Genomic DNA, 25,207 nt, shown 5'->3' on the forward strand with positions numbered 1-25,207 from the left:
GCGAGGTGCCGCGGGAGGTGGAGCTGGGGAGGGCGAGGGGGGTGTGTGTGGGGGGTGGTTCAGCCGCCTGTCAAAGTTTTAAACTCCTTTTTACTCCCCCCCCCCGCACGCTCTCGGGACGCCCCGACGGGTGCCCCCCCACCCTCGGCACCACCCCGGCCGGTGGAGCGGGAGGGGTGGAGGTGAGGGTGTGCGCTTTAAATGCCACCCCCCCGGGTGGGAGAGGGCCGGCTGCGCCGCGGAGAGGCGGGAGGGCGACGGCCCCCGGCGGTCTCCGGCCATGGGGGTGAGCTGGGGCGCGGTGCCCCCGGCTCTGCCAGGGCGCTGAGCCCCGGGGGGGGGGGCCGGGAAGGGGCGGGGAGGGAAGGGGTCTGGGGAAGGTGGGGGGGCTGCTCCCCCCCCCGCCTAGTCTTGCCTCCTCTCTTCCTCTCTCTCTCTGTCTCCCTCCTGATGTTTGATCCCGCCGCGGCGCCCGCAGGGATGAGCGATGGAGGGGCCGAGGCTGGCAGGAGCCCCGTGCTGTCGGCGGAGCCCGCAGCCACCGGGCGGGCCCGGGAGAAGGCGCCGACCCGGGCGGAGCTGGAGAGCGCTCTGCGCGGCGGAGGAGGCGGCGGCTTCAAGGACATCCCGGGAACGTCGGCGGTCAGCCCCGGCTCCTCCAAGGAGTGCGCCCCGGACAGCGAGAGCCCGTCGGGAGCCGGCGAAGCGGACTACTGCCGCCGCATCCTGGTGCGAGGTACGGGCAGTGATCCCGCCCCCGCTCTCCGCTTCCCTCACCGGGGCACTTCGCGGCTGCCCTCGCCCCCGCCGGCCGGGTCCCCGCTCCTTGCCCCGGGGCCGGGAAGCAGCGGAATGGGGCACGCTTCCCACCCCCGGCACCGCTTCCAGCGCATCCCCGGGCGCTCCCGGGCGCTGGCCGGCTACGAGCTCCGGTTTCCCGGCCCCGCCGCCGCGGCGGCTGCCTCCGGCTCCGCTCCGTACGGCAGGGACCGGGCCCGCTCCCCCAGCCCCGCTCTGCCGTGCGGCTCCCGGGAGCGGGGCCGGGAGCGCAGCCGGGCTCGCCGTGCGTGCCCGCCTCGGTCTGCGGCCAAAGGGCCGGGCTCGGCCGGGCTCAGCGGGCCGAATGGGCGTCCGGGAGAGCAGCCGCGGGGCCATGCAGCCCCCGGGCCGGCAGAGCCCCGCCGGGGGGACGCGCAGGCGGCTGGAGAGGGGTGAAAACATCAGCTTTGCATTTAAAGCGTTGTCGCAGGAGAAAAGCGTCACGGAGCGGCGGCGAGTTAGGGGCTATTTTTTTTTTCCTCTCTTTATAATATCACTCGCGCGGTCGGGGCTGGGGGAAAGCGGCGGGCTCGGCCCAGGATCGGGGCACGGCGGGACCCGGGGCGGGCGCATCCCGCCTCGCCGCTCGCGCTCAACCCACCGCCGGCCCGGGGCTCACCGGGACCAGCCTGCTTTGTGGCGAACCCCGAAAGTCTGGGGCGCCTCGGTGGGGATGCGGCAGGCAGGCAGGTGCCGAGCGCTCCCCGGCTCCCGGGGCGGCAGCGCGGCTGCGTCCCGGGGCCGCGCTGGGGATGCTCAGCGTCCCCGTCCTTCTGCCCTCCATCCCTCAAACCGGAGCCCGGAGAAGCTCCGCGGCCGCTCGGTGAGCAGGGCCGAGGCCTCCCGGCCTTTGCCCCAGCTCCAAGCCCAGCGCTCGGGCAGGGCGACGGGAACCGGAGCCGCGGCTCTGCCGTGTCCTCGCTCCCTCCCTCCTGCCGCCCCGGGGGTGGCGAGGCCTGAGCCGGGTCCCTGCTCGTTCGCCATAAGCGAGGCCTGGCACGGCACGGCACGGCTCGATTCGGGCATCCCGGCCCGCCTGGAGGCTGCGGAGCAGTTGGCGGCCGGGTTGCAAACAGCCTCGCCGCCCAACGAAGCCTCTTTCCCGGCTGTCGCGATAGGTGCCTGTCGCCGACAGCCTGGCTGTCGCAGTCCCAGCCTTCCCCCGGCCGCTTCAGGGACCTGGGCAGGGAAGCAGGCAGTGCGCCTTAGCCGGTACCGGGGTCTCGCCAGAGGTGTTCCCCGGTCCTCGGTGGTCGCCGAGGCCAAGCTCGGCTGCCACAGCCCGGGCCGGGGTCAGGCCAGGGTCAGGCCTCTCCTCCACCCGGTCTCGGCCCTACCGGGGACTCCTCGATGGGCCGGGGGCTGGGAGCGGGCGGGGGGTTGGTGCCCAACCCCGGGCAGGGTCCCTGCTTCTCCTGGCCCCGGGTCTCACCATCTTGCTGCAGCCGCCATGGCACGGACAAAATGGTGGCGGGGAGCAACAGCGCGATGGAACGGGAGCGGAGCTGGAATGAAAGCAGGGGGACGTGGCGGGGAGCCCTGGACTGAGGGGCCACGGGCCTGGCTGCCAGGGAAGAGGTCAGTGCCAGGCATCGGCCAGTGCCAGTGCCAGGGAAGCCCTTCCAAGCTGATTTTTCCACAAGGGGTGTGTTTGTGGGTGGTTTAATATTTTTATTTTTTAAAATGTATTTTAAAATATTTTTAATTTTCCCCCAGGCCCGGGGTGAGCCGGCAGCGGGTGCTGCAGGGACCCCACCTTGCTGCCCACTCCAACTCGTGTCCCCAGGCCCGAGTGGGTATTTCCAGCCGTGCTCCAGCATCTTCGGCCGCTCTCCGCAGCGGGGCCGAGAGGGGCTGTGCCGGCCCGGGGGCGGGGGCCGCATCTCCCGGCTGCCCTCTCCAGCCGCGGCTCCGCCACAGCGCTGCCCGGTGCGGAGCGGCTGCCCCAGGGCTGCCCTCCCGCTCCGGCCCGTCCCCCGCTTTGGTGCGGACAGGGCTCTCGGAGGAGCCTTCTCCGTCGGCGGGAGCCGGTTGGGAAGCGGCGGGGTCCCCTGTGCACTGGGACGGCCGGGAGCGGAGGGGTGGTTCCCGGACTCGGCGCTCTCCCGGGAGCTCGGTCCGCTCACCGGTGCGGCACAGTACCGGGGACCGGCCGTGCGGGACGGAGCCTGCAGCCGCCGTGACGGGACGGCTTTGCCGGCGGAGGCGGCCTTGACCGCCCGGCCATCCCCGTCGTCTCGGGAGGGCAGGGCTGGCGGGTGCCGCTGGCCGCGGGCATGGCCGGGGGGTGCAGGCCGGGGGGTGCAGGCCGGCGGCGGGTCTGTCCTCGGTGGGGATTAACGGGACAAGGACTCGGCGGTGGCGGCCGAAGGAGCCGGGCTGCTCCGGGGCCAGTCGCACTGGCAGTGTGGGGGGCTGCAGCCCCAAGGGCGGCTGGAAGGGGAGGGGGGGGACACCCGGGGTGCCCACTTCCCTCCTCCCAGTCACCTACTGGGGGCTGCCCCAGCGCTGTCCCTGGGACGTAAAGGTGGGACATGGGGACCCCAGTGCTGTTTGGGGTGCACTGAGAAGGGCCACGGGCTCCTGTGCCCCCCAAATGGCTCCATGGCCACACCAGCCCCGGCACGGGGAGTGGTGGGTGTACATGTTCGGGGCTGGCAGGGTGGGTGTGTGCCCTAGAAATGTCCCAGCAGCCGTGTCGGTGCAAAAACTCCCTGCACACGAGGGTGTGCAGTGTGACCCTGTGCCAGGGAGGGGCTGTCTCTCGTGTACACGGGGGTGCATGGTGTGTCCCTGTGCCAGGGACGGGGTGTCTCTTATGCACATGGGCGTGCGTGGTGTGTCCCCAGGTGTACAGAGGCATCTCCACATGCCTGACTCCGCTGCGGGTGTTGGTGTGCAGGATGCGTCCCGGCTGTGTCGTGCTGCAGAGGGTGCCTGGGCTGGGAAATGACTGTTTACCATCTCAGGGAGGGGTCAGTGCCCCAAAGCTGCTCCCCAGCCTCGTCCCCCCATCCTGCCCTGTCGTATTTAGCTGCTCAGGCAGAGGAGAGATCCATCCCCTTGGCACCAGGCATCTTTTGGGGGATTTCAGCCCCAGACCTTGTCCTGGATGTGGTGCCATCGGGTGTAGCCGGGTCCCCAAGGGCAGAACGTGTCACCACGGCCCCACCGCTGAGGCCGAAGGCTGCTGGAAAACACTGGCCAGCCATGGCAGGACCTGGTGGGTGGGTGTTGGGGGTCTGGGATCCAGCGGCTGATGGGGGAAGGCTCTCGGGAGGGTGTCATGCCCTTCCCGGCATGGGGTGGTGGCTCTGAGCCCCCCAAAACCTGCATGGACAGGCAGCAGGGAAGTCTGTGGAGTGCGATGGGACTGCGGCCGGGGTCTGTGGGGGGCTTGAGCGAGGGGCTTTGCCTCTCCTGTGCTGAGCTGGTACCATGGGCTGTGCCTCCTTCTCTGCAGCTGTGCCCAGGCTGCTCTCCCTACTCTGTGCCCTAGCTGCCGGGTGGGAAATAACAATAAATAATACCCGCAATAATGCCGGCAGCACCGTACGGAGCGGTGAGGGCAGGGGGGCAGATGCTCGCAGCTAGCGAGTGGCTAGCACGAGTGGCTCTGTTAGCTGTTGTAGCGGGGGGCTGTGGCGTGGACGTGGGCACGCGGACGTGGTCTGAGCATCATCTCTGCAAATGCTCTTCCTCTTGCAAAATGGTTCCTAGGCTGGCGTCCCGATCCCATCGGAGATCCCTCCGATCTACCTCCAACGCTTTGCCTTTCCCACCGCCCCGTGCCTACCAGTGGAGTGTGGGGCTGCACATCAGACCCCATGCTCCCGGGCTCCCCAGACCCTCTCCCACCCTGGCCATCCCCAGGCCCTCTGCAGTGCCACGGTCCAGCCATGTACGGCAACACAGCAGTGGGAAACCGGCTTCGGGACTGGGGTCTCTCTCCCAAGTCAGTGCTTGCTCCCCACTCCTGCCATCCCTGCACCAGCTCCGCCATCCCTGTGCCAGCTCCATCACCGCTTCCCAGGCCGCTCCTCACTATTTTCCTCCTTCCTGCCCCAGCAATTTTAGGATTCTTTCGTGCCTGGGTCAGCCAGAAAGAGAGAAAGGAACTGACCTCCAGCTAGGGCTGGGGAGGCCTTGGGACCCCCCAGGCTCAGGGCCGCTTGCCTGGTGTGGCTTCTGTGGCTGGTTTCGAAGCTGGGGGAAAGCCACTGGACAGAAACAGGGAACTCACCAGATCTGGGCTCTCTGCTGGCGTTGCTGGTGCTTAAGGAAAGGCAGCACAAGGACCAAGGAGCACCGGGGGTTTGAGGTCTGGCAGGACCCCAGAGGGTGATTTCCCAGGCTCGTTTTTAATACCTGGTGCCACATATGGCACACAGAGCCTGTTGCTCCGTGTCCCAGCCGATGGAGCTGGGAAAGGCTTCCTGGCACCTCGGGGCTCCGTGGGTTTTTCTGGGAGAGCTCATGCTTTGTCAGTGGCAAGTAAAGTCGTAGCTCCTTCAGAGGAGCCTCCTGCGGCCTCCTGCTCCCGGTTCCCCTCATCCAGCCGTGGGCAGTGATGGTCCCGGCCTCCTGCAATCCGCTGCTGTGAGCCGCTCGGGGTGTGCGGTGCTGCCGAAACTTGTCCTTTCCTAGAGAACTGCCCCGAAGTAGGAGCTGCTGCTTTCTGGGAGAATATTCCTTCGGTGAGAATAATTCTGGAAAGGAGGGAGTTGTGATAGACGTAATGTTTTCCGGGTATTCCCAAGGAAGGAAAGAAACAAAAAAAATTATAATTTTTAGTTAAAAATCTATTTAATTTGAACTCGGTATAGAACTGTTTTATAGGGCTTTCAGGCACTGTTATTTTGGTGATTAAACACTATGGTTTTGGATTTCTAAAAATCCCTATTTTTACGAAGGCTTTTTCCTGTTTCCGGAAGGTTTATAAACTTGCGGCGTTTGGGGCCAGAGGGAACAACCGAACTATGGGATGTTGCCTCTTTTAGCCATGTCTCGGGGGGGTTTTCACACTTGCTCCGATGGGGAGCCCCGTCACTCACCCCCCAGGCTGATGGTGCAGCCGGTGTTTAATTCAGCTTTTCCTCCCCTAGTAACAGCTATTTTGGACCAGTTCGCCCAATTCCTTTCCTCCTCTGCCCAGTTTTTGTGGGTTTTTTTTTGTTTTTTTCTTTCCTGAAGACTTTTTTTTTTTTCCTGACGGCCCTTCTCCCCGCTCCCCTCCCAGATGCCAAAGGGACGATCCGGGAGATTGTGCTCCCCAAGGGCCTGGACCTGGACCGACCCAAGCGGACGCGGACGTCCTTCACGGCGGAGCAGCTCTATCGCCTGGAGCTGGAGTTCCAGCGCTGCCAGTACGTGGTGGGCCGGGAGAGGACGGAGCTAGCGCGGCAGCTCAACCTCTCCGAAACCCAGGTAAAGGTCGTGGTGGCTCCTCCGTGGCCGGCATATCCCAGTGGGGTGTCCACACACCCCCAGCGCGATGAGGGAAGCAGGGGCAGGCAGAAAGCAGGGCTGTGGTGGGCGAGAGCTGTCCTGGGGGGCAGCTGGGGCTGAGCTGAGCCCGCGGTCCCAAAGCAGGGTGTAGGGGCTTAGTGTGTGCCAGGGCTCGGGGCACTGCTTGGTGTTTTGGTGGGAGCCAGCGGGGCGGAAGCGTGTGTGATGCTACGGGCAATTGTCCTGCACCTCGTTCCTTGGAGCCAGAAGAGCGGTTGGTTTAGGGTTGGGGGCGAGGGCAGTGCTCAGCGGGGTTCACAGGGATTCCCCTCCGGCCAGTGGGCAGCATCCCCCGCTCCCCTGGGAGTATCTGGCAAATTGGGGAAGAGAAAAGAGCAGGAGGGCGTCAGTACAGTGGGGAGCCCAAGTCCCCATGGCAGCAGCCGCAGCGTGGGTGGGCGAGGGGGGTCGTGGGTGCCACCGGCATCGGGCGCTCGGCTGCGTGCACGATCCTGCGCGGATCCTGCACCCTGGCTCCGTGGCTTCACTCTCCTGCTCCCAACAAGGTGGGGACACCACTGGGGACTGTCCCTGTGGACCGGGGGACCCCCGAGCTGCGGCATGGCCTCAGCCGTCTCTTCTCCATCACCCGCCGCATGCCCAGCCCCGTGGAGCTTCGCTGGTGGGGAGGGATTTTCCCGGTTCTGCTGCGCTGAGCTTTGCCAGGCGTGGAGGGAGCTGGGCCGAGTGGCACAGCCCGGGCGAGCTGGGGGTGGAGAGGGTGCGCTGGGCTCTGGAATTGATGGCTGCTACCCAAAATGTGCTGGAGTCGCCATGGTTTTGGCTTGAAAATTAATACAGAAACAGTTATAATAGTAAGAATATTATTATTATTAATAATAATGATGATAATAATAATGATAATGATAATAATGATGATGATAATATTACTGAAGCTGCAGTGCAGAACAGCACAGCTGGGAGCTACAGAAAACGCCTGTCAGCCCAGTCCGCCCCTTCTCAGCGGAGCTCGTTGCTATGTGGTTTCATCGGTTCCAACGGGAAATAATTTCAATTTTTCCAAACCTGTTGCTGGACAAGCCTGTCCCAGCTGTCAGCAGCCAGGCGCCAGGCTCCCAACTCCCCCCGCGTGCACAGGGATGGTCTGATTTTTGGGGAGACCCTGTTGCTCTGTGGTGTTTCGATGTTCACTGGGCGGCCGCTGCCAGGTCCTGCAAGGGGGAGCAGAGCCTCAGTGCCCCCAAAACGGTACCAATCGGCTCTTTCGGTGGCAGAGAGGGTGGTTTTTTGGTAAGGAGCAGGTTTCTGTGCCGGTGATATGTACAGAGAGGCGCTGATGGCTGGCACGGCCGTGCCGCGGTGAGGACCACGGTGAGCTGGGTGCTGCGCGGAGGTCCCTCGTGCCAGGGTCTTGGTCCCAGTGTCACCTCCATGGAGCTGGGAGGGACATAGGTGGACTCGGTCGGCCAGGCTGGAGGAAGAGCTTCGGCTCTTGGGATGGGCGTCCAGTGCGGCCGGTGGCGGCGCGGGGCAGAGGGCTGTGCTGAGCAGGGTGCCAGCTGCTGTCGCCTGGGGCCAACTGGGCACGGCCTCTCTGTAGGGACTAACGCTGGCTCGTTACTGGCGCCTCATTGCCACCTTCATCACTTGGTGAGAAAACTCACACCCTGTAGGCCATGGCTGTCTCTTCTCCTCTCCTCCCCTCCTTCCCCCATCTTCTTTTTCCCATCCCTCTCCTTCACCTCTGTCTTTTTTAATCCCTTTCTGTGCTTTTCACAGTGTTTCCTTCTCTGCAGCAAACTCCCAGTCGTACCTTCCCAGCTCCCCCCTGCGCTGCCTTTCCCCCCCAGCCACCCCCGTGCCCAGGGACAGCCGTGCCAAGCTCCATGCCCGCCTTCCTCCTCTTGTTAGCGGGGTGTGGGCCCCCTTGGGACATTTTTTCAGGCTCTCCGCACACTCAGGCACCACCCCCCTGCCCTGGCTCCCCGACGTTTGTGGCTACAAGGTTTCCCCAGTTGTTGCAAGGGCTGGGTGACTGCAGGGTTCTACAGGACCCCTTGGGTTGGGGGGGTGTTCCATGTGCTGATTCCATCTAGATGTGACCTGGAGTTGAGATGGTCGCCTCCGGCCACTCCTGTCCCATGGGGATCCTCTGTGTCTGTCAGCTCAGCCAGGGACAAATCCAACGTTTGCAACAATCAGAGCGTTTTGGGTACTTTCGGTGGTTTTCCTCCCAATCCAAGAGCAGCTCCCAGGACTTGGGGCAGTTGATGGTCTGACTGCTCCATCTCATGTTCTCTTGGTGGGTTCCCAGCCAGCAGCGTCTCGTGGCTCCTTCTTGGTTGACGTTTGCATGGTGCTGGTGGTTGGGACAGTGGGACGAATCCTTTCCATCCCCTTATTCAATGCTGTCCTGGTTTCAGGATTAGGAAACCTCCCACCCACCCTGAGCTGGTTCTGGCTTTGCTGTCTGCAATGGGACCCCACCACAGGACAGGGCATGGAGGAAGAGGCCACGGAGGAGGGGGTTTTGTGCCTGTGAATGTTCAAGGCAGGGGAAGAATGATTCATCTCCGCTCCTCTATGAGACGAGAGTGGTGCAAACGGCGTGATGAGATAGGAAGAGACACGATGTCATCGCAGCTGGAGAGCTGCAGCCGAGCGTCCCTGTAAATGGGTCTGCAGATCAGGCTGCGCCCCTGAGAAACCCTGCTGGAGAGCCAAAAAAAAAAAAACCCAAGACCTCTTTTGGGCTCTTATTCCACTTCCCTGGCATCTGATCCTGCCGGGATACAGGGTGGGGTCACTCAGGGGAGGGGTGTTTGTGCTTTTGCTAATTAACCCATGAACATAGTGTGAAGCAAGTTTAGTTACCCAGTAGAATATTGTCACCAACTTGCCAAGCAGCAGCTTGGAGATGCGGATGTGCCAGCTTCTCCATCCCAGGTGAGCTGCCACATCCCCGTCCACGGTGCAGAGCTGTGGAGGGGCTCCTGCCCAGCACAACCCCCCCCGAATCTGGCTCCGTGTCCCGGGCAGGGACCATCCTGTACCCGCGCGCAAGATGTTCTCCAGGCAACGCATCCCATTCTCGCATCCCAACGCATCCGTTCTCGGTGTCGTTACAAGATGGAAAATGCGAGGCAGAGGAGGGTGCAAGGCAAAAGGCCCACAGCGGAGGGAGAATAATTCCCACAAATCCCCCAGCCAGAGGAGAGGTTGGGTGGGCTGACCGAGGGGATTTGCCTGGACCCGGAGGCTTTGCTTTCTGGGTCAGGAGTTCAATGCCAGGCTCAGGTTGGAGTCACCCGGCGTGTGTGCTGGCTCTGCCTGCCCTTGCTGGAGCAAGGATGGAGAGGTGGCGCTCCCCTCCGTGGGTGAAGAACAGGCACCCAGCAGGTCAGGACAGGGCTGGTTGTATCCGATGCTCTCCGCGCATCTCCCAGCCTTGTCCCTCCACCGAGAGGTAGCTCACCCCCTCCCAAGGGCAGGGGCTTTAGGGGACGGGGGTGTCCTCAGGCGAGGAGGCTATGCCCCAGAGCCTGTGTACCTCCGGGAACATGCTAGTGAGCTGGTGGGTCCCTCAGCTCCTTGTATATGGCTTTAAACTGAAAGAAGAGAGATTTTGATTAGATCTAAGGAATTCTTCCCTCTGAGGATGGTGAGGCACTGGCACAGGTTGCCCAGAGAAGCTGTGGCTGCCCCATCCCTGGAAATGTTCAAGGCCAGGTTGGATGAGGCTTTGGGCAACCTGGTGTAGTGGAAGGTGTCCCTGCCCATGGCAGGGGGGTTGGAACTGAATGATCTTGAAGGTCCCTTCCAACCTTAACCATTCCATGATTCTGTGATTGTAGCATCTGAAGACCCTTTGCAGAGGGATGGTGGGGTACAGAGTGGAGAGAGGTCTTAGCATCGTGCTCCTCACCTGCCCATCTGCCAGAAGGTCCATGGGACCCCGGTGGATCCCTTGGTGTTCCCTGGCCTGCGGTGGGCTCTGTCACAGCCACTCCGACAGCCCCTTGTTGGGACAAACTCCTGAGCACCCTTGGCAGAGGCTGAGCTCCTACGGCTCATCGCTGCCCATGTCCCGCTCCCCCCGGGCATCCTCCGCAGCGTGGGGAGGGTACAGGCAGCACAGGGCTTTGGGGGCCGCGATCCCCCTGTTGTGGAGAGGAACAGATGTGAGGAAGCAGCTGAGCCAGAGGAGGGGTGGGAAGGTCTATTTATAGCCCAGCAATTAAGATGATGCTGTGAAAAATTAATCACACCTCGAGTCATTAACAACTATCAGTTCCTGCGGCGAGAGGACAATGAAGCAATGGCTGGTGCTGGCACAAGTTGTCCTCTTGTGGGGAGAACTGCGGGAGAGCTCTGGTCTGGAGCGGGGAGAGTCACCAGAGCTTGGCCACAGGGACCGTGGGTCGTGGTGGCCCCGGGGCACGAAGGTGAATGGGACTATGTCACCCATCCGCTTGCTGCGACACGTGGGCGCACTGTGTCCTGGATCTTTTGCAGCCCTCGGGGTGCGGGCAGCTGGGTTCCCAAAGCTTTGCTGGGAATGTCTTTTCCAGACCATGTGGAAAGTGTAGAAAATACAGCCAAGTATGTTCTTGTCTGAGGAGACATCCTCCTTCCATGCCTCCATCCTTCCATGCCTCCATCCTTCCATGCCTCCATCCTTCCATGCCTCCATCCCTTTATCCATCCCTCCCTCCATCCCCACCCAGTTTGTGGTTTGCATTCCCCCCACCTAACTGCTTTTGGGCCATGGCTGTTGGGTGCTGTGGGTGCTCTCTCTGACCACTCTCCCATGCGTTGTTGCCCATTGGGGAACGTTTCCTCGTCTCTGCCCAGGGCAGAGGTCAGGGTGCCCCATCCTGCTGCAGCCTGAAGGTACCCATCACTCACCAGCCTAGAAGGGAGGGGAATCCTGGGTCCTGTTGTGGGAGGTGGCCACTGGTGACCCTGGGTATCTCTGGTAGCTTCTGGGTGCCCATTCCACGTGGTGGCCTGTGTTGGAGCACATGCATGGAGTAAACCCGCTCCTGTGGATGGGCTGATCCTGTCCCTTCCCCACGGTGGGGGCTGGTGGGGTGTCTGTCTTCTAACCAGGTCCCTCTCGGCGGCAGGACCAGGCTGACACAGCCTGGCCCCAGCCCCTCAGCTGGTCCAAAAATTCACCACCTTGGCATTCGGTTTAATCAGGAATGTGGGGGAGCGGGTTTGGCTTCTTCAGGGATGGTTGGACAACGTTTGAAAGGAGCAGCAATGCTCGGGGGGGGACGAGGGGACCCTTGGGAATAGGGCTCTTGTGCAGGATGGTGGCTGCTGGGATGAATTTGGGAATAACCCAAAATATCTGGGTGCCCCTAGAGTTCCCCAGGCTCAGCTGGCGCTGGGGGAATGGCTAATGTGAGGAAACGTAAAATAATTAAGTGAGGATTTTTTTTTACTGTTAAGCATTTTTGATTGAAAATGGTCCCGCGGTGACAAAGAATTTCAGAACTTGTGATGGAAAATTTTGATTCTAAATAAAGGGCCGGGCATTTCCGGAGCCATCTCTGAGGCTTTCTTGGTGTGCTCCGAGCAGGTGTCACTTAAGGGAAATCGTTTCCTAAAAATGGCAGTTTCCAATGGAAATTGCTTTTGGTGACAGTTCTGGATTCAGCTCTGGTGCCGGGGCAGGAACCCCAAAGGTGACAGAGGACGGGCTCCTGGCCAAGGGCACGGCTGGATCCCAGTGGGATGGGGACAGTCCCCACCTCAGAGCTGGGTTTGTCTGGAAGCATGTCCCCATGCCGCTGCTGCGGGCTCCAGCAGAGGGTTTGGGGTGGGCAGTGCAGCCGCAGCGGCCCCGGGTGCTGTCATGGCACAGTGGGTCTGGAGGAGAAGCCGAGGGATGAATCCATCCTTCCCGCTGTGGCCGGGGTGATGCAGCCGGAGCACGTGGCTGCCGCGCCGTTACGAAACCTCTCGCTGAGGCGGCTTTGGGCAGCAAGCCCACCAGCTTATGCAACACTGGGGACCCGTGCTCACGCCGAGCCGTTGCCTGCCCTGGCCTCCATGGCTCCGCCAGCCCACGACCCCGTTCGGCATGGAGGGAGGAGGAGGAGGAAGTGTGGCCGGGGTGCCATGGGGAGCTGGCGGCGCGGCAAGCCGGTCCCACCATCCCCGTGCCGTGGTGGGTGTCGGCTTATGGCAGCGGGGAGCTAATCCTGGTGAGGAAAATGGCCTTGGCCGGTGGCTATGAATAGTGCCGGATGGCCGGTGTGCCAGTGGCGTGCGGCGCGGGGCGCGTGACGGCACCAGGGTCAGCCCTGGGGCAGGGCTGCCAAATCATCAACACCATTAAAAAGCAGTAATGCGTCCCCCAACCCTGCCCACACGCCTGCCGGGGTCCACGGTGATGGCCATGGGCCGTGCTGGGGGGAGGACGAGGACCACATCGCTCAGCTGCCGAGTGCAGCGAGGCTGAGGGGCTCCAGCATTTTGGGCGGCGGTGGGGGATGCTGGTGCATGGGAGCATGTACACCAGCGTGAGCGCAGTTTCATGACGCAGGCATGCTGTGCTGTGTCATGCCATGCCCGCCGCCTGGGCCTTCGGGCTCCCTCCAGCAAACCAAACCGCAGTGGCTTGAAAGCGACGTCCCACCACTGCTCAGCCAAAAACTGGCAAAATACGTCGGTTTGTCGCTGGATGATATGAAAAATTAACTGAATGGACGGGACAGTGCTGCCTGGACCCTGTCTGGCCAGCGTGGCTGCGTCTTGCTCTGCAGGGACGGGAGCGGGACAGGGAGTGCTTCGGGCAGCTGCCAGGATGGATGAGAGGAGGGAGGCCAGCGCGAGGCGGTTGCTGATCCATCGCCAGAGTGCATGGCGAGCTTGGCTGCCGGCGCGGGTCTCCTTCGGGATCAACCGCTTGGAAATAATCTGTTTTGGAGCTCGGAGGTGCTGGATGGAGGGAGGGTGGGGATGGAAGCGGTGTGCCGGCTCCCTGCGTCCGCCGCGCAGGTGCTGGTGGAGGCAAAGGCTTCGCGACACCCCAAGGACCAAACCCCTCCTCTGCTCCGTTGTGGTGCTACTGCGCTGCCAGTAGCCATGGAAAAGCCGCGCTGGCAGTGCACACTCTGATTTAGGGGGATCTGTGTACAGGTGGGGTGCTCCGGTGCAGGCACACACGGTGGGGCACGTGTGGGCACACGCGTGTGCACAGGAGCGGGTGCAGGCGGGCGGGCGGCTTTGCCATTGCATTGTGGCTGAGGTTGCGGGGTGGGGGTCTCGGGGGGCGAAAGGGTGGCTCAGCCCTCTGCGTGTCTGGCTGGTGTGGGGCAGGTGGATGCACAGATGGACAGCTCCTCAAGGGAGGGGGACTGGGTACAGGGAGGACCCCACGGATGGAGAAGCTAGTGGGTGCGTCGCTGCAGCCCTCGGCAGCTCAGCCAGTCGTGTGGTGGGGGCTGCTGGGGGGGGTGTGGAAAATAGAAAAGAGAGTAGAATATGAAAGTGAAAAAAGTAAAATCAAGTAATAAGATAGAACAAAATAGAATAAAATAAAATAAAATAAAATAAAATAAAATAAAATAAAATAAAATAAAATAAAATAAAATAAAATAAAATAAAATAAAATAAAATAGATTGAAATGGAATAAAATAAAAAAGATTGAAACGAAATAGACTAAAATAGACTAAAATAGACTAAAATAGACTAAAATGGAATGGACTAGACCAAAATAAAATAAAGTAAAATGAAATTAAATAAATTAAAATAAAATAAAGTGAAAAAAAGTAAAATGAAATAAAGTGAAATAAAGTAAAATGAAAAAGAGTAAAATTTAAAATAAACCAAAGTGATATAGATAAGCCCCTGGCTGCCTGAGTCAGCCAGACATGGGCCCCGGAGATGGCACGGCTGAGGGGATAAAGGGTCCCCTGCCAGGCTCTCCGAGAGCTCCGCTTCACGCTCCCAGGTGCATGGTTTCCGCAGTGGCCGGTGGCCCTGTGGACACTCTCGCTGTGGTAGAAGCCACTTGGGAGTGGAGGGAATTGTGGTGGAGCTTTTTCAGCAGCCGTTGGCACTGCTTCCGCCTTTTCCTCGCCCTTCTGGGGTTCTCTGCAGAGGGCTGGCTCCATGCCCAGCACCATTGACTTTGGGACTGCGCTTGTGTGAGTGGGGTGGGGACGGGCCAGGGGAGAGCTTCTGGGGGGAAAAAAGAAAAATATAAATATTTATGTAATAATATATAAATATATTACGTATTTTTAATATGCATACATATATAAAGGTAAATTCACCCTTTCCGTCCCTGCCTGGCACGGTGGCGTGGTGCTGCCGGCTCCCCTGCCACCCTTCTCCTGGTGGTTTGGGATTTGTCTGTGGCGGTTCCTTTTTCCTTGACTTCCAGTAAGCGGGAGGGCAATGGGAGTGGGCAGCTGCAGCGTCTGCTGCCATGGTGTCGTGGTTTTAGGTCAATCCGGCAACTAAACTCCACACAGCCACTCTAATAAAAGAACTGAGGGTCAAGACAAGAACAGAGGGAACACACACCAACCATGGTCCTGGGCAAAACAGACTCAGCTTTCTTAAAGTAAAACAATTTATTAACAGTTACTTAAAAGAATAAAGACAAGCAAAACCAGTTACTTAAGAGGATAAAAAGAAAACAAGACCAGATCTTAAAAACAACACCTCTCCACCTCCCTTTCCTTTTCTTCCCGGCTCTACCTTCTCCCCCCAGTGGCGCAGGGGGACAGGGAATGGGAGAGTGCAGATCAGTTCATCCCATGCTGTTACTGCCACTCCTTTCTTAAAAGAGAAGGAGTCCTTACACCATTTTCTCTTGCTCCAGTGGATCCCCTACTCACGAGGAAAATCCACAAACTTCTCCAGCGTGAGTCCTACCCGCAGGATGCAATCCTTCCCCATAGGATTGCTCCGGTGCGGGCTTTACCACAGTCTCGGATTCTCAGGGAGTTGTTGCCACTCACTCCGGTGTGGGTCATCATATAGACTTTAAATGTGTCTCCATACAGACTCTAAATGCATAAATGTGTCTCTACCTGTGCCCATGCTTCACAACTGTCCTCAGGCTCAGGCATCTCCTCTAAACAAAACACCTCCCCACTGATGGGGGTCGTCCCACGGACTCTAGATGTGTACTGTCCTCAGACTCTGGCATCTCTTCTCGACGTGGGTTCTCCACGGGCTGCGAGTGGGTCTCTGCTCCACCGAGTCCATCCTGGCTGCAGGGGGGCCGCCTGCTGTCTCGCCACCGGTTGCAGGGGAAACTCAGCTCTGGCACACCTCATCCCGTTCCATCTTCACTGACCTGGTGTCGGTGTGGCCGTTTCTCTCAGATCTCAGTCCTCTCTCGGTGAACTCGGCCCAGTGGGCACCCCGGGAGCGGGGCTCTCCCCGAGTTGCCCAAGCAGCTCCGCCGTGGCCATCCTCAGTGGGTGGCACCGGCCCGGCACGGGCAGCTGCCTGGCCAGGCCCCTCTCCTCACTCCTGGGCAAAGGCACACACCCTTCCGGTTCCTTTGTCCAAACGTAAATAGGGCAATTCATGGAGGTGCTGATTGGCTCAAGCCCTGAGTGGGATGGGAGTCCGATCTGGTGGGCAGCTTCTGCCACCAGAAACATGACACATGGGAAAGGAATCTCACACGGGGTGGGGGTGGGATAGGAAAGGGGAATCTGAGAGCTGCGGTGATGATGTGTAGGACAGAGAGGGAGTGGTGCGTTGTGTGCGTGGAATCACAGAAGGATTAGGGTGGGAAGGGACCTGAAAGATTTCATTTCATAGATTTCTAGGTTGGAAAAGACCTTAGAGATCATCCAGTCCAACCGTCCCTAATCCCCATTAAACCATATCCCTAAGTAGTTCATCCACCCTATTCTTAAACACATCCAGGGATGGGGACTCAACCACCTCCCTGGGCAGCCTATTCCAGTGGCTGACAACCCTTTCAGAGAAGAAATTCTTTCTAACATCCAACCTGAATCTCCCCTGACTAAGCTTATACCCATTTCCTCTTGTTCTATCACCCATCACTAATGTAAAGAGCCCTTCCCCCACTTCCCCACCATCCCTTCTCAAGTATTTGTAGGCTGTAATCAGGTCTCCCCTCAGCCTCCTCTTCTCCAGGCTAAACAGCCCCAACTCCCTCAGCCGCTCCCCATAAGTTTTATTTTCCTGCCCCTTGACCAGTTTAGTCACCCTTCTTTGGACCTGCTCCAGGAGCTCAATATCTCTCTTAAAGCGAGGGGCCCAAAACTGGACACAATATTCCAGGTGTGGCCTCACCAGTGCCGAGTACAGGGGCAGGATCACTTCCCTGTTCCTGCTGGTCACACTATTCTTGATACACGCCAGTATCCCATTGGCCTTTTTGGCCACCTGGGCACACTGCTGGCTCATATCAAGCCGGTAGTCAACCAACACCCCCAGGTCCTTCTCCGCCAGGCAGCTCTCCAGCCACTCTTCCCCGAGCCTATAGCGATGCTTGGGGTTTTTATACCCCAAGTGAAGGACTCTGCACTTGGCCTTATTAAAGCTCATGCCATTGGCCTCAGCCCAACGATCCAGTCTGTTCAAATCCCTCTGAAGGGCCTCCCTACCCTCGAGCAGATCGACACAGCCTCCCAGCTTGGTGTCGTCTGCAAACTTACTGAGGGTACATTCAATCCCCTCATCCAGGTCATTGATAAAGATGTTAAACAGAACCGGACCCAACACTGAGCCCTGGGGAACCCCACTGGTAACCGGCCTCCAGCCGGATTTAGCCCCTTTTACCACACATTTACCACTGGCATTTACCCAGCCATCCAGCCAGTTTTTAACCCAAAGGAGGGTGTGCCTATCCAGGCCAGCAGTTATCAGTTTCTCAAGCAGAACACTATGAGAAACTGTATCAAAGGCTTTACTGAGGTCCAGGAAAACTACATCCACAGCCCTTCCCTCGTCAACCAGGCGGGTCACCCTGTCATAGAAGGTGATCAGGTTTGATTGGCAAGACCTGCCTTTCATAAACCCATGTTGACTGGGCCTGATCACCCAGTTAACCTGTATGTGCTCATTAATAGCACTCAAGATAACCTGTTCCATGACTTTGCCCGTCACCGAGGTCAGACTGACAGGCCTGTAGCTCCCCGGATCCTCCTTAAGCCCTTTTTTGTAAATGGGGGTAACATCCGCCAGCCTCCAGTCCAGCGGAACTTCCCCAGTGAGCCAAGACTGCCCAAAGATAATGGACAGGGGTTTGGCAATGACATCCGCCAGCTCTCTCAAGACTCTCGGGTGGATACCATCAGGCGCCATAAACTTGTGGGCATCCAGCCGATGTAGCAGATCCTTGACCCGTTCCTCTTGGATCACAGGAGCTTCGATTTGCTCTCCCTCCCTGCTCTCAGACACCATAGGCCGGCTCACCTGGGAACTACTAACCTTATTATTAAAGACTGAGGCAAAGAAGGCATTAAGGACCTCAGCCTTGTCCTCATCCCTAGTGACTAACGTACCCCCTGAGTCCAGTAGGGGCTGGAGGTGATCTTTAGCCCTCCTTTTGTTATTAATGTATTTATAGAAGGACTTTTTGTTGTCCTTTACGGAGCAGGCTAGTCTAAGTTCCAATTGGGCTTTTGCCCCCCTGATTATCTCCCTACATGTCCTAACTTCCTCCCTGTATTGATTCCTGGATGCCTGCCCATTCTTCCAAGACTTATAGACTTCCCTTTTTCTTTTGAGGTGTTCCCAAATCTCCTTTGTCATCCAAACTGTTTTTTCACTCCGGCGACTGATTTCCGGCACACAGGGACAGCTCACTCCTGTGCCTCCAGAATTTCCTTTTTGAGTAGTAACCAGCCCTCCTGCGCCCCTTTACCCTTGAGAGCTGTCTCCCATTGGACTTTATTAACCAGACTTCTAAACAGTCCAAAGTCAGCTCTCCCAAAGTCCAGCTTGGCCGTTTTAGTGCTCCCCCTCCTAACTTCCCCTAGAATTGAGAATTCTATTATCTCATGGTCACTATGCCCCAGGCATCCTCCAACCATCACATGTCTCACAAGACCTTCTCTGTTCACAAACAGCAGGTCTAGGGGAGCACCTTCTCTAGTCGGTTCACTGACCAGTTGTGATAGGAAGTTGTCCTCCACACACTGCAGGAATCACCTAGACTGTTTCCTGACTGCCGTGTTATACTTCCAACAGACATCAGGTAGGTTAAAGTCACCCACAAGGACAAGGGCTAGTGAGCGCGAGACTTCCCCCAGTTGTTTAAAGAATAGTTCATCACTCTCACCATCCTGATAGGGTGACCTGTAGCAGATTCCCACTACAATATCCGCCTTCATAGGCTCCCCTTTGATTTTCACCCACAGACACTCCACCAAGTCATCCCCAACATTTAACTCTAAGCAGTTTAGACCTTCCCTTACATACAGGGCAACCCCACCACCCCTCCTACCTCTCCTATCCCTCCTGAAGAGCTTATAGCCATCCATGGTAGCGCTCCAATTGTACGAGTCATCCCACCATGTTTCAGTGATGGCAACTATGTCATAGTTTCCCCGGATAACAAGGGCTTCCAGTTCCTCTTGTTTATTGCCCATACTGCATGTGTTCGTGTAGAAGCACGTAAGTTGGGCTCTCGACCCCATTGCACCCCTAGGGGGGGTAGCTTTATTTCCTGAGCCGTTATTTTGGGGATTTTCTTTTACCTCAAGGCAACTTGTGTGTTGCCCCTTACTACACATATCACCCCCTACTATCACGGAGGTGGCAGGCCGAAGGTACCTGCCTACACTCCTCTCGTCAGACACTGGAGGGCCGTCCTCGGCTGTTATTCCTCCAACTCTGGTAATGCCCCCCACCCCCTTCACATCTAGTTTAAAGCCCTATTGACGATCCCAGCTAGTTCTGTAGCAAGAAGCCTTTTCCCCCCTGGAGACAAATCCGCCCCATCCCTGGATAGAAGGTCTGGCCTTGAGAAGGTCAGCCCGTGGTTAAAGAACCCTAGGTTGTGTTCCTCACACCACTTATGTAGCCAATTATTTAAATCCTCGATCTTTGTTTTCCATCCCGTGTCATGTCCCGAAGTCGGTATGATAGAAGAGAATATCACTTGGGCCCCCGATTCCTTCACCGTTCTTCCCAAAACCCTGAGATCCAGATCATCCAGTTCCAACACCCTTGCCATGAGCAGGAACATCCTCCGCTATACCAGCTGCTCAAAGCCCCATCCAATCTGGCCTTGAACACTTCCAGGGATGGGGCAGCCACAGCTTCTCTGGGCAACCTGTGTCAGTGCCTTACCACCCTCAGAGGGAAGAATTTCTTCCTTAGATCCAATGTAAATCTCCTCTTTCAGTTTAAAGCCATTGCCCCTTGTCCTGTCACTACATGCCTGTGTCCAAAGCTCCTCTCCAGCTTTCTTATAGCCCCTCTAGGTACTGGAAGGCTGCAATAAGATCACCCCGGAGCCTTCTCTTCTCCAGGCTGAACAGTCCCAACTCTCTCAGCCTGTCTCCATAGCAGAGGTGCTCCAACCCTCAGATCATTTTCTTGGCCTCCTCTGGACCCGCATCAACAGCTCCATGTCCTTCTTGTGTTGGGTACTCCAGAGCTAAATGCAGTATTCCAGGTGGGGTCTCACAAGAGCAGAGCAGAGGGGCAGAATCACCTCCCTTGACTTGCTGGCCACGCTGCTTTGGATGCAGACCAGGACACAGTTGACTTTCTGGGCTGCCAGCACACATTGCCAGCTCGTGTTGAGCTTCTCATCCACCAGCACCCCCAAGTCCTTTTCCTCAGGGCTACTCTCAATCCATTCTCCGCCCAGCCTGTACTTGTGCTTGGGATTGCCCCGACCCACGTGCAGGACCTTGCACTTGGCCTTGTTGAAGTTCATGAGGTTCTTACAGGCCCATCTCTCCAGCCTGTCCAGGTCCCTCTGGATGGCATCCCTTCCCTCCAGCGTGTCCACCACACCACACAGTTGGTGTTGTCAGCAAATGTGCTGGGGATGTACTCGATCCCACTGTCTGTGTCACCGACAAAGATGTTCAACAGCATCGGACCCAATACCAACCCCTGAGGAGCATTACTCCAACCAGTCACTTAACGTTATGGAATGGTGGACACTAGACCTGATCACAGTAATTGAATATCCAGTGCCAGGACTCCTTCTCCAAACACCCGTATGGGTTTATAAATCTCCAGATCATCCTTATCCACCTACCGTCAGCATCACACTGTGTGATGCTTCCTGCACGCCGTGTCTCCCAGGGCTTTCAGAGACATCTCCTCTGATCGCCTTGCCTCCTCCCTGTCCTCCGAGAGTCACCGTCCTTTCCTGGTGAACGTGTGACCACTCATGTCCTGCTTTTCAGCCACATCCAAACGCACGCTGCCGGCTGGCTGTCTGCATCCCAACTTGACCTGGCCACCCTCTCACGTGTGGTCCTGGATCCCATAGCCCCAGACACGGGACTTGCAGCTGCCAGAAGCCATAGGCTATTCCAGGGACTCCTCTGAAGCAGGGAGAAGCGTGGTCCTCCCTGCCCTTCCTCCACGTTGGACTGGGAAGGACATCATCGCTACATCACGGGCACGCACCAGTTCACTGGAGCTTGGACGAGGAAGAAAACTGCTCTTTTAGAGATGGAGATGAAGCCAAAGTCATCAAAGTAGACCTTGGCAGAGCCCTGGCTGTGGTGGCTGGTGGGGAGCTGTGAATGAAACCAGAGCAAAAGATGGGTAAAGAAGATGCAGTGTGGAGGAGAAACTGTCATCGAGGGGAGGTGGCAGAGGGTGTTGCTGAAAGCCGAAGGATCGAGGCTGGAGGGAAATTACTCATGGATTCATTGAGGGCTATGTCTGGCCAAGCTTATTATTTACATCTCCAGTGGTAGGAACTTGGGGCTTGATTATAACGGAGGGTGAAAAGGACATGGATCTACTAATTAATGATGAGCTGTGTATGGACTTCAGCAGTGAAGGCAAATGTGACCCTGCTCATCCGATGTGTCAGTGGTGCAGATGGGGAAGAGCTCCTGCCTGTCTACACAGCGTGAGGGAACCATGTTCAGCATCGCGTGTTTGGCTTGGTCGTGACGTTGGAGGGTGGGGGGGGTGGAGGAGAACTGCAGTGATGGGTCGAGGAAGGGAGAACCTCCTGCAAGAGGATGAGATGTAGAAGGAAGGCATGGAGGGTTACAGAAGGTGTTTGTCTATACCTGTAAATGGAGGTGCGATCGTCACTGGTGGCATCAGCCAGCGCTAGGGGAGGAGGGGGAGTAGAAGACGTCGGGGCTGGGAGCAAGGAGGTGCTGGGACGGTCTCCTGGCAGGAGCACTGTGAAGGAGGAACCCAACAGCTCCTCTTCCCCCAAGGACCATATGGCCACACTTTCCCCAGCTGAACCCCATGTCGAGACGTTGGAGACCGGTGTCGCCTCAATCCGTTCTCCCTCCTGTCCTTTAGTGTTTCCCCTCATGTCCCCGGTGGTGTGGAACTGGGTTTGAGCACCAGAAATTCACACACATTGATACCTGCTTCGATTGATGTCCATCTGTTTGTGGGACTCACCCATCTATATTGCCACTGATTGTTGGTATTGAGGGTCATACCCCAACAGATGACTGCTGCCCCCACGAATTTCCTCCCCAGCTGACCAAGAGCTCCTGGGAGAAGCAGCAGCACACACCAAAACCCAAAACACCCAGGAAAAATGAGCTCCCATGGGAAGCTGGAGGTGGAGGGGGCATGGCTTTAAACTGAAAAAGCGGAGATTTAGATGAGATCTGAGGAAGAAATTCTTCCCCCTGAGGGTGGTGAGGCACTGACACAGGTTGCCCAGAGAAGCTGTGGCTGCCCCATCCCTGGAAGTGTTCAAGGCCAGGTTGGATGAGGCTTTGAGCAACCTGGTGTAGTGGAAGGTGTCCCTGCCCATGGCAGGGGGGGTTGAAAGTGGATGATCTTTCAGGTCCCTTCCAACCCAAACCCTTCTATGGTTCTGTGATTCTGTGTCCTGTGGCCACCTCCTGCTGTGCTCGGAGCTGCGGTTCAGAGTGCTGGGCAATGCAGGGAGCTTTGCACCATGTCTGTGCCTCAGTTTCCCTTTGAACTGAAATCCGTGTGCAGCTGGGGAGGGTCTCTGAAAACCATCAGCATCTCAAGGTACTTGAAGGCGATGCACTCAAACTGGGAGGGTGCAGACACTGGGGGGAGTTGCGGGGAAGCTGATGGGGGGTTCCCGGCCCTGGACCCTCAGCAGTGTGCTCAGACAGGCACCAGGCTGAAGGGTTTTGGTTTGGGCTCATGGCAGCAGGAGCACCTCAGTTTGAGGTCCAGGGATGGAGGTGGTCCTCAGCCAAGAAAATGGTCTCCAACACATCCCTCCATTTCCATCCTGCTGGCACAGTGAGGAGAGGCTGGGATGGGGCTGCTGCCCCCAGGAAAGGCCATCAGCCCCGGAGACCCAGCAGGGCTGTGACGTGGGGCCAGTGGTCCTGGTGACAATGAGGGGTTCAGGGTCCCTGTGCGGGGCCCAGGAGCTTCCCAGTGGGCAGGACTTGGGCTGGCAGTGGCCACAGTCCCAGGAGCTTTTGGCCGTGGGCTCTTAGCCCCATGGTCATGGTGTCCCCCCGTGGCATCTCCCACCACTCCTCCTCCAGCATCTCCAGCCCACAGCCAGCTTCGCCCCGGCTCCGCTGTTACATCCCTGGAAAGGGGCTGGGGGCTGAGACCCCTCTCACCCCCCCCCCACTCCATTAGCTCCATCCTGGGGTTCTGTTGTGCCGGGGGCTGTGCCAGGGCCATGCCAGGGCCTCACCAGTGAGTGACCCTCCTGCCCCAAGGGGCTTCCCGTGACTCGGGTGAGTTCAGGACCCACTGGCCTCAGATGCGGGACAAAGTTATTCCCGACATGCTGGGGTTCACTCCCGGGGTCCTGGCCAGCACCTGACTCGTCCACTCGCGGCCAGCCACACTCTAATCTGAGTGTCTTCCCATCCATCTCCTTCCCTCACCTCCATCTGCATCTGTCCGTCTGTCCCTCACACCTCTCTCTGTCTCTCTCTCTGCTTCTCCTACCCCTCTGCTCTGCCAGGCAGGGACGGAAGCAGGGAGCTGCCCTCCCAGGGGAAGGGTGAGGGGGCGTGGGAGCCGCGGGCTGGGGGCCGGGGACCACGTCCCACCCTGGTGAGTCAGGTGCAGTTTTGGGGCAGGGGGTCCTGCAGGGGCTCAGCCCGGACTCGCTCCTGGCTTTGGCCAGAGGCAGGTTGGGGTGGGGATGTCCCCAGCTGGGTTGGTGTGCAGGAGCAGGTCCATGCCCAGAGGTCCACGGCCACCAGAGATCCACGGCCACCAGAGACCATCCTGTCCCCCAGCGCGTTCCCCTGCGCCGCAGTAGGGCCAGGGACCCCTCACCCTGCCCTGTGTCCTGGCCCAGCAAGGGAAGGGCTGGAGGGGGGGGACACGAGCGCAGAGAATCCAGCTCAGCGTCACAGAATACATAGCTCAGCGTCCCAGGAGACCCAGCGCAGGGCACAGCCGAGCAGTGGAGGGGTGGCTCAGCCACGGGCTTCCATCCTGGGATCCCATCCTGGAGTCCCGTCCCAGGGTCTCATTCCAAAGTCTTGTCCCGGGTCTCGTCCTGAGGTCCCATCCTGGGATCCAGTCCCAGGCTCCTGTCCTGGGGTCCCATCCTAGGCTCTTGTCTTGGGGTGCCATCTTGGAGTCCCATCCTGGAGTCCCATCCCAGAGTCCCATCCTGGTCTCCTGTCCCAGGGTCTTGTCCCAGGCCCCCATTCCAGGGTCCCGTCCCACTCCCTCCTGGCTCCTGCAGGACTTTGCCATTTCCCTGAAAGCGTCAGATGGGAGCGGCTTCTATGACTTGTCTGGTCCCTGCGGTGGGGCTGGCTCTCGCTTGGCCGTTTATTTTAATATGTCTCTCTCTCTCGTATCTCTCACTCTCTCCTGGTTCTCACCTCTCTTTCCCCGGCCTCCCCACGCTGTCTCTTTCTGGCCGTGCCTCTCTGTCCCCCCCACCCCGCTCCCCTTCCCCTAACCCCCCCAGGTCAAGGTCTGGTTCCAGAACCGCCGCACCAAGCAGAAGAAGGACCAGAGCAAGGACTCTGAGAAACGTCCCACTGCCACCTCCGAGTCCTTTGCCACCTGCAACATCCTCCGGCTGCTGGAGCAAGGTCGGCTCCTCTCCATCCCGGCCCCCCCCAGCCTCCTCTCTCCCACCTCCCACTCCATGGGCGCTCCAACGGGCGACAGATCTGGCTTGTCCACCCCAGGAACCACCTCCCCGGGGCTCGGAGGTGGGAGCAGCCCCCCAGGGCCAGGAGCCTTCAACCTACAGGTCCCTTCTCTTGCTGCTTCTTCTTCCTCCTCCTCTTCCTCTCCCCAGCTGCCAGCCGCCCCGCTGTGTTTCGGGGGGCCACTCCTGGGCAACCTGCACGACCTGCCAGGCACGTATGGACTGGGCACTTCTGCATTCGAGCCTTACACGCGGCTGGAGCGGAAAGACAGTTCTATACCCAGCAAGAAGCCGAGCCCTTAAATCATGATGAGTGTCAAAAGGTGTCCCCCCCTCCACTGCCACCCCCATTCCCACAGCCCCCACGCACCCTGCGCCAGGGTTTCGTTTGGTGAGCAGGGTGTGGAAAGGCCATTTAGCGCCTGGCGGGGTGTGCGTGCGAGTGTGCACATGTGAGCGTGTGACCGTGCATGCCTGCCCCCCAACTCCCATTCCCTGGACACGCCAATACGGCTGTGGATGATGCCCTGCAGCTCCACGCCCCAGGGCTGATGCCAAACCCAGATACGCCTGGGTGGGGTTCCCTGGGCACCCTGTGTCACCCCATCCCTCGCCGACGCCACTGGATCTGCCATGTGTCATCCCCCCGCCCC

General features: G+C 58.8%; 1 protein-coding gene across 2 annotated transcripts; it reads left to right on the plus strand.

Moving 5' to 3' along the window:
- Nucleotides 1–450: 450 nt before the first annotated feature.
- On the plus strand, nucleotides 451–24,857 carry VAX2 (ventral anterior homeobox 2). Of its 2 annotated transcripts, XM_086612316.1 has the most exons (4): nucleotides 451–736; nucleotides 6,059–6,246; nucleotides 24,366–24,552; nucleotides 24,616–24,857. In XM_086612316.1, the coding sequence occupies exons 1-4, from the start codon at nucleotides 451–453 to the stop codon at nucleotides 24,855–24,857; spliced, it is 903 nt and encodes a 300-aa protein (XP_086468442.1). The 2 variants fall into 2 exon arrangements, with proteins under 2 accessions (XP_086468442.1, XP_086468441.1); XM_086612315.1 differs by having other exon boundaries at nucleotides 24,366–24,857.
- Nucleotides 24,858–25,207: the final 350 nt, after the last annotated feature.

Source organism: Tauraco erythrolophus, chromosome 5 (assembly GCF_009769465.1).
Source record: "Tauraco erythrolophus isolate bTauEry1 chromosome 5, bTauEry1.pri, whole genome shotgun sequence".
Lineage (NCBI taxonomy): Eukaryota > Metazoa > Chordata > Aves > Musophagiformes > Musophagidae > Tauraco > Tauraco erythrolophus.